Here is an 8,877-nt window from a genome sequence, read left to right on the forward strand (position 1 = left end):
TGCAGTTGGTCAAGAATTTATAGCTATTATAAATTATAATAGTATTTTTTCAAAGGTGACCAATACAGCGTCATTTATTATATATAGTCTTATAGCATTCTAAGTCAGTAAATGGTACTTAAATCTATTATGAAAGATGATTAGATTAGGGAAGTGTGTGTTTTGTCCCAATGTTTGAGAAAATATGATTTCAGCTTAGAATTTTCATTGTCAAGATTCAGCCTTGCACAGAAAATGAAAGAAAGCTTCAATAACAGACATAAAGATCAACATAACAATTGGGTTTACTATACTGTTCTCCATGAGTACTGCTGACAGAATTTAATTACGAACAAGAATGAAATGAAGAGAAATATACAATTTCACCAGTTGTGCAGATGTAACTTTAATATAATAGCACAATGCAAATTTCCATTGAAATAATGTTTACAGTGAATTATTTTAATAAATTTAGTGCATAATACTGTACATCAAAACTAATTTAATGAAGAATTTCTCTCTGAATGAAACTGTAAGATCCATTAGGGTGGAGAATTGACACTGCTTCAATTAATTATCTGTAAATAAAAAATGAATATTTACTTTCATTTTTAATTCCATTAGCAGTGTATTTGTATAAAATTTAAGTTGAACATTTTCGTTTTGGTTAACTTGTGTCTGACATACAGAAAAATATTATAAATCTGAATCATTTCACAACTGAACTACTAAGAAATCGACAAAGATTGAATTTCATTTCTTTAACATGGAGTGCACTGTCCCACTATAGGGACATACCCCATTGCCTAAATCCAGAGTATTCAGATCCAAGTTTTCAAAAAGCAAAGACCAAGGACTCAGAAGACTGACAGTAGTACTGCTGAAGACTGGGGAGCTGAAACTGCACAATTCACCAATCATATCAGTGGGAAGATTTATATTGATAGTTCAACTAAGACCACATTCTGAAATCAAGTGGTATAAATGCTCATCTCCATGGCAGGTTTACCTCTCCAAACTATAATAACGAACCAAACGAGTTGGTCAATCCTCAAATGGCCTGGATTACGATCCATCTGTTTAGTTCTGGTATTGGATCAATTGGTCTGCTGCAGAGGACAACCTATCCAAATCCATCATACAGCCAACATAACTGCAAGGACATGTTCTTGTGGCTCAGTGGTAGTGTCCCCACCTATGAGTCAGGACCCCCAGGTTCAAATCCTACCAGTTCTAGTTTTTCTTACACAGCGATCATGATTTGCTACGAAGTGTCAGTCATTTGAGAAATTAGTTATAGGGATTTGAATTCTTGCTTAGTGGACACGAGGTAATGGGTTGGAGTGATAATGTGAACATTATAAATCAACAATAATGTGCATATGGTGTCAGTTAGTTTGGATGGCTGGTTAGTAATGCAGAGTGACGCCAACAGTGTGGGTTCCCACATTGGCTGAGGTTACTATGAAGGACTCTCCTTTTCAACCTCTCTCCATGCCTGAGACATGGTGCCCCTCAGGTAAACCACTACCAGTGATGTCTCTCTAATGAGAGAGCAGCTCTACGGTCTGGTAAGACTGTGGCAACTTTATCTTTTAATATATGCAAAATTGCTATCATCCTACTGTTCACAGTTGAATCAAATTTAACAATTGTTGACTAAATGGATTTGTACCCATGTAATGTAAGCCATACACACTAGAAAATGTTCAGGCTCAATCCTTAGCCAATGCAAAGTTAACTAATTGTGTTTTGACATCAATGAATGTTTCATTTAACAATGTTGGCCTCAAAACTCAATAGTGGAAAACAAAACCAGGGTCCCTCTTTCTCGCCACTAATCAGTGCACTCTGCTGGATGCTTTTATTTATAGCTTCTAAGTAATTTAGGATGGGAGCCTTCATTCAAACAAACTTTTGAAAGTTGTGGTTTAAGGTCACCCATGACACAAAAAGCAGTGAGTCTGTAGCATTGGAACCATACTCTATTGTTATTTTCAAGAAGGCAGGTGAGGAAATCAAAGGGAAAAAGAAGAATAGCTTAATCACAAAAAGACTCACTGTAAGAGGATTTGCTTCCATAATATGCTTCCAGAGCTGCAGAAAAGTCCTCAGGCAGCTGCCTGATGTTTATATTTTCAAGTCTGCAGTAGATAACAAATAACTTTTAACACCCAAACCAATTTTTAAATACCCTAACTGTTAAATACCCGACTGTTTTTTTTTTCCTCATTTTGCCCACATTATTAATAAGCAATAGTGTCATGTAACACCATAAATTTCAGCCTTTTGTGACTTGGTAATGGTTTCAGAGTACAGTGTGGAAATGTACAGTAACCAGCTGATAGTAGATCTTTAGCAGCTCATCTGAAAGATGATACCTCCAGTAGTAAACACTTTTCTAGTACTGCACTAGAGTGTGAGTGTTGATTTTGTACTCAACTCTCCAGAATGGAGATTAAACCCTTAACCCCTGACACAGAGGCAAGAGTGCTACCTACTAATTACCCAAAGCTAATGTCTATACAACCAACCCAGGTATTGATGGTTTGTAAGCTATTTTATCAATGGGGATGTCCAACAAATTCTAATTCTATCACCAGATTATGACTGCACACTGTTTACTTATCCAGAAAGGGGTTAGTGAATTTCACACTGAGTTAAGAATTGTGACTGATTTCCCCTTATTTCAAGTATACCGAAGCAATTATATCATCCCAGTTACCATTGCAGCAAACACCCTGAACTGAACCTCAGACACTCTGTTCTAGACAGCACAGTTTTATAATACATGGTAACTTTACTGTTTGACCACAATAGAGCTGTGTGATTTTTATTTGCATCTTCTTTTTTAATATAAGACTCTCATTATTTATGATATTAAAATTTGTAATCTTCAATATTAGTCTGCGCACATTGTATTAGTATTGAAACAAGATACTTATCAAAACTAATGAACTTGACCTATTAGTTTTACCTTTGATTGCCCAGAATTTCAGCCAAATATTTTCTAATTGCCATCTGCCGCTGGTAACGAGCATAGGTGTCTGTAAAGATGTCATCAGAGTTTCTCTTGGAAAAGAACTCCGGCTCATCCTCAAGGCTGCTATCACTATTTTAAAAAAGACAAAATCTTATAAAGGTTTGAAGATGGTATTTTGAAGATATGCTACTTACATCACATATACTATCAGTTCTCAGTCTCTTATCAGGGAAGGACATACAGGCTACTGTCTACAAATTTCATTTTCCCTTTCTTAAACCCACAGGGTGTGAGGGAACTAAACTATACATCTTTTTATACAACTTGAATATCCTAAATGTACTAAGCTGCATAATGCATTCATTTTACAATTAATACATCAACACAACAGCTACTCTACATTAAAAAAAACTATCTACATATATTCAAATAAACTCACTGCTCTGAAAATACGATGGATTACATAAACAAAGACTGAGATCAAATATTATTCTGACAGGAAAGATTTTTTGCCTTTTTTTTCCTGAAATGAGTATGCTATATTATGAGGAAACATTGAAGACTGAAGAAATGCCACAAATATACTTTGCTATTTTCCAAAGCCCATGTGTTTTTTTTATTCCTCCTACCAAGTTGCTCCCCCACCCCCCGCCCTTACAATTATCTATATTGTGAAAGGAACTCAGACATACACCTGAAGAGAAAAGAAAAATAAAGAGGATTAGCACTGGCAAGATTGCTCTTGCAGACAGCTGGCAGAGATGTGATGGGTAGGTTGGCCTCCATATATGTTGCACCATCATATGCTATGATTCTATCATTGTAACTTCCCATTTTCTACACGTTCATTAACGTTTTCTTGTATTTTGTCTTTTTCAGACTGAACTATAAATACAGCCCCTCCCTCATTTGGCTCCATCTGCTAATTTTGATTTTGTATTCCTGATTTCATAGTCAAATTATTTATGTAAATAGTGAACGATGGTTACAGTAATGATCCTTATGGAAGATCACTTCTCCTTCTGCTTTTAACCCCTTTACTCGTGGCTTTCTATTACTTGTAGTCCATTCTGGTGCTTGAGCTCTGAATTCAGTCAAGTGTCAATTTGTGGGAGGCCTTTTGAATTCCAAATATATCATGTCTGCTATAATATCCTGATCTTCTACTTATGTTACTTCATCAAATAATTCATTAAAGTTAATGAAACATGATGCCTTGCTTTTTAAAATCTCTTCGTTACATTTTCTGTTTACTAAATGTTATCAAAACACAAATGATAAAGGATTCTGATATCTTTCCTAGCACTTGCGTTCAGATAACTCGTGTATATTTCTGTGGATTTATTCTACCTCCCTTTCTGAATATAAATATCTCTTAGCTTGTATTTGAGAATGCATGGCCATAATCCCTCTGAAGTAAATGTTCTATTGTCTATGGTGTCAATTATCTCTTTTATTTCTATCTAGAATGTCATAATGCTCTGTTTTGACCATGTAGGAATAACATGTCTACCGTTTTATCTTTCTTGGTAAAAACTGAAATAAAATCAATATCCCTGCTGTTTCCACAGTTATTGCCATGAACTTATTTTGCATATTCCTTAGTAGTCCCACCTCTATTTTATCCTGTTGATTTTACTTCTTTATCTATGGTATATAATGCAGTTTCTTTTTATGTTCTTTGATAATTTCCTTCTGATCTCTGAGTGTTCCACATAATTTGGGCACATGGATTTGGGTTCCCATCCTTGTTTTTTGGTTTTAAGTTAACATTTATGTAGGTGCAAAAATATATACTCGATGTCAAAACAAAATGCGGTAATTCATTTTCAAGGATCTTTTTCATCAAATATTCACTAGAATCTAGAACTGGGTGCAGGCGTAGATCAATCACTAGCCTGCTCTGTCATTCATGTACTATAGTTTTAGGCAATTAATACCACATCATTCAAAAGTACGACAGAAGCATTTAAACTGATACACACAAAATAAAACAAAATATATCTCTGACTAGTTAACTCACCCAACTCTTTTGCCCATAATTGTCTGAAGAAGCTTCCTTGCAGACATCTGACCCAAGACCTTCCTGTAGCTGTTGGTGAATACTGCATCAGCGTGTCTTTCAGTTCTGAATGTACAAACAGCAAGAATTCTTAAACCACTTTATAAGGAACAAGCTTATAATAAAGTGGTCCTATGTTTTTTCTTTTGAAAGCAAACTCCATCAAACAACAGACACATCCTATGTAATATTTAATATATTTTTCATAATAAATAATTTAGTCATTATCCATGAAAACCAAACTGGAGCTGAACACATCAGCATTATATCTAAGGATAGATCATATAGCAAAATGCATACATATTGATCATGTTTACTTTGACACAATTAACACAAAGTATGATGGAAGGAAAGCTGAGTTAATGAAAAGTTCACTGTAAAAGTTTCAGTTTTAATTTTAGATGCAAAGCCAATGGTCACAAGCAGGAAAGTTTGAAAAGACAAGTGATGTATAGGTGTTTGTCTTTCATCTAGCAAGTCTTATAATTGCCCTTGACATCCCAATGCTTTATATTGTCACTGATACACAGATACATAAACATTGATGTCATTCCATTAATTGGACTGTTGAAATTAGGAGATGCCATTGTGTCCTTGGTTTGGTTAGTTCATTGTCTAAAATAAATTACTGGGTATATTGTGAAAGGCAAAACAAATTATATTGGGAGAAGAGATTCTTCCTCTATATAATGAAAGGTGAACACATTTGTAAATGAGTTTATGGTTTGATTAAGCACAGTGTTGAATGGGAAAGCTAGCTGGAATGGATATTAAATACACATATATGTATAGATAATTTAAATGCAACTTTTCAGTTGACAGTGTAAGGACTTACCGTTTTCCAGTGGTATCCAGGGCAGACTCATGGTCCTCATACAGCCTTCTGGCTTGGGTGATGTCACTCTCCTCTGCTGGGGTACTGAGCATTCTCCCCAGGATAGAACTATTTTCAAATCTACAGCCAGAGCCAAAGCAGATTTCCTTTTATTTTTCAATGTAACGTAATATTGATGAATTACATGAAGAAGGGTATAGACTTTAAAGTATTAATTCATAACGCAACATACAAAATATGCCAAGCAATTATGTAATATTTACATATTAATCTATAAATGATTAATCATGTCTTAACATAGCCGGGATTGAAAATCTGTTTTCCCATCAATTTAAAATACAAGATTTGAAAAGTCTTGTCTATTGAACAAATGTTGCATTGATTTTATCTTGTCAGATTATCATTTTTTTCATTTCACCATTCACGAATATTATACCGTGTACAGAATCTTGAACAGATTTTGCAGAAGTCTTGCAGTTTACTGTTGTTTGACTGTGACCAGTAGAGTTTTTATCCCACATGAAAACATAATTGCTTGACAACATTCACTTACCTTCCATTGTTTCGGATTGTGAAAATGTCACATCAAAACCAGCAAACATAAGAAGGCTGCAGCATAAAATAACTTTGTACTATAAGAAGACAAAACTTATGTAGTTACTAAGGAAGTAAACCCTCTATTGTTTTTTGTAATTGACATAACTTCAGTGAGAAGCTGATATTTCCAATTCAAAATATTATGGAAATTCAGCTCCAAACAAATATTGTTAGGTTTATATTGAGGGCACTTTCCGTAAAATGTTTACATTATCCTAAAAGAAACAGGGGCCTTTTGTTGTTTGCGAACAATTGTGTAGAATGTTGTAGCTGTGACAATCACTAGACAGGTACGTTGGTACAAAGCTATCGGCAAACTCACCTTCGTGCTGGATATACCGGTGAACACATTGTGTGTACAGTCAGGCAGTAGAATACCAGGAGGGGAGCCTTGCCCAGCATGGTCTGTTGCACCAAAGAAACATAGCACACATTAACATTGTCAGGCAATAATTTAAAATTGTATAGGGTTGTGAAAACCTTTGCGTAGAAAGTTTGATTTTTAACTATAACATTGAATGTAGTGGCACAATAGAACTTACTCTGTCGGTTTTCGCCAATTGAGTCGATGTTGTCGCTGCTCTGGAGTGCGATGCTTTAAACTCCGTTGCCTTCACTGCCTATTTATACTGCTGAGCCGTGCTATAGCGGCTGTGCCCCACTGCTTACATCAGGTCTGATAATCTCCCACACAACAGGCGTCATCGATCCCAGGCTAGAAATGCAAATAGCATTTTAAATTTCGGATTTAATTGAAGAGTCTTACGAAAATTGTCTCTCTCCATAATAAAGTGTTGAGGACATTGATGCACACCTGTTGTTTAAAGGTTTTCTCTTTAAATAGAGACAAGCAATCCTTGGAGCTTTCTTGGCATCACTTGATAATAAAGCATTATTGATTACATGTCTTAAGTAAGTTTGTAAAAAGTTGGCGGCGGGTTGCGGGGCTTAGTGATGGGGGGAACGAGTAAACTTAAAAAGCTAAACCTTCGTACAGAAAATCGACTGCGCTCCCAATTAAAAGCAGTAGATGGGCACAGAAAGAAATACAGCTACAAAGAAAAGCCATGAATGCTTAAACATTGAAATAAAGCCAAACTAAAAAAAAAACAAATAAAAAAATTGGAAATAGCTAAACGATCCATCGAAAAACATGAAAGAAAAATCCACGTTCAAACTTCTACATTTTAAAATTTCAAATAATTTCCATAATAGAAAAATGAAGAAAAACGCCTTTGTGAACAAAAAAAACACAACTTTCTGTAAATGTATTACGATCATAAAGTTCCGAAACTAAAAAGGCAAGGTAAAATTAATATCATCTGCACAGCATTAATTTGTGTATCAAGGATAAACGGAAATGCACGTGCGAGGACATTATAATTTAGACATTTCTTTGACTTTAAATAAGCACAGAGTAGTTTATTGAGAAAATCGCTAGAGAGCAAGAGAACATCATCCCAAAATCCAAAGATTTCTCAAGGTTTCTAATATTGCTCTGTAATCCGAAATTTACCTTATTATTATTAAGGCTGAAGATCGAGAAGATGTTCTGCACACCTAATGGGATAATGATTGTCCATGCCAGGCACACGTGTAGTGGTGACCTTACCTACACGCTGTATACTTAAAGAGTCCACGTGAAAGAGAAGGTACTGTCAATCTACAAACATTTTGATTGGAAATAAATAGTGCTTATAAATTATTATTTACTTTATGATAAAATTACCATTTTAATGGCACATTCACATTATACATGGGAGTCTGCACTCATGCAGAGAATGTGTTGTATCAATACTCAGAGCTGGAACTATGCATGCTTTTGAAAATTCTCCCAAAATTCACAAGAGTGCAAGGCAAGTTTTTCACACAAAGGGTGGTGAGTGCCTGGAACACATTGCCAGAGGACGTGGTCAAAGCAGACACAATAGCAGTATTCAAGAAACACCTGGACTAATACACGAATAGGAAGGGAATAGAGGGATGTGGATCCTGTAAGTGAAGACAGTTTTAACATGCAAGGGCAAAATGTGTCAGTGCAGGCTTGGAGAGCCAAATGGCCTGTTCCTGTACTACCTTGTTATTTGTTCTTAACAAACACTGTATTTAGAAAGCACCACTGCAGGCAATGTGAGGAAAGAGATAATAGGCTGAATATTATCAAAAATTGACTTAACTATCAATTTTGGGGAGTCTTATGAAGGTTTTCTCTTTGTGAGCTCTGGTGAGTTTCTCAAACTATTCCTAGCTGCTCACCTCATTATGTATGGACCATGGCTCTATGGCTTCACTCTTGCGCCATCTGGCACTAACCAGCAGCAGATGTACTCGCCACTGCCAAGTCCCTTTGGGACACCTATACCTTATTTAAAACCCAGCTGTGCATGAGGTCAATCACAGCCAGTCACAAATATCCCTTCA

General features: G+C 35.6%; 1 protein-coding gene across 1 annotated transcript; it reads right to left on the reverse strand.

The window, feature by feature from the left end:
• Window positions 1-365: 365 nt before the first annotated feature.
• Window positions 366-7,171, reverse strand: LOC109937132 (glucagon family neuropeptides-like). Its single transcript, XM_020535744.2, has 7 exons — window positions 6,999-7,171; window positions 6,779-6,861; window positions 5,860-5,979; window positions 4,986-5,090; window positions 2,957-3,091; window positions 2,041-2,123; window positions 366-557 (listed from the first exon to the last, which is right to left on the reverse strand). Exons 2-7 carry the CDS (start codon window positions 6,856-6,858, stop codon window positions 550-552), a joined length of 531 nt encoding a protein of 176 aa, XP_020391333.2. The 5' UTR covers window positions 6,859-6,861; window positions 6,999-7,171; the 3' UTR covers window positions 366-549.
• Between the last annotated feature and the right edge of the window lie 1,706 nt (window positions 7,172-8,877).

This window comes from Rhincodon typus, chromosome 19 (genome assembly GCF_021869965.1).
Source record: "Rhincodon typus isolate 14 chromosome 19, sRhiTyp1.1, whole genome shotgun sequence".
Taxonomy (NCBI): domain Eukaryota; kingdom Metazoa; phylum Chordata; class Chondrichthyes; order Orectolobiformes; family Rhincodontidae; genus Rhincodon; species Rhincodon typus.

Excerpts from the sequence above, each read along its gene's own strand:
- LOC109937132 (XM_020535744.2), bottom strand. The coding sequence starts at position 6,858 with ATGCTGGGCAAGGCTCCCCTCCTGGTATTCTACTGCCTGACTGTACAC. Across the intron at positions 5,980-6,778 it reads CCGGTATATCCAGCACGAAG|ATTTGAAAATAGTTCTATCC; the intron begins GTGAGTTTGCCG and ends CTCTGGCTGTAG. Across the intron at positions 5,091-5,859 it reads CTGGATACCACTGGAAAACG|AACTGAAAGACACGCTGATG; the intron begins GTAAGTCCTTAC and ends TTGTACATTCAG.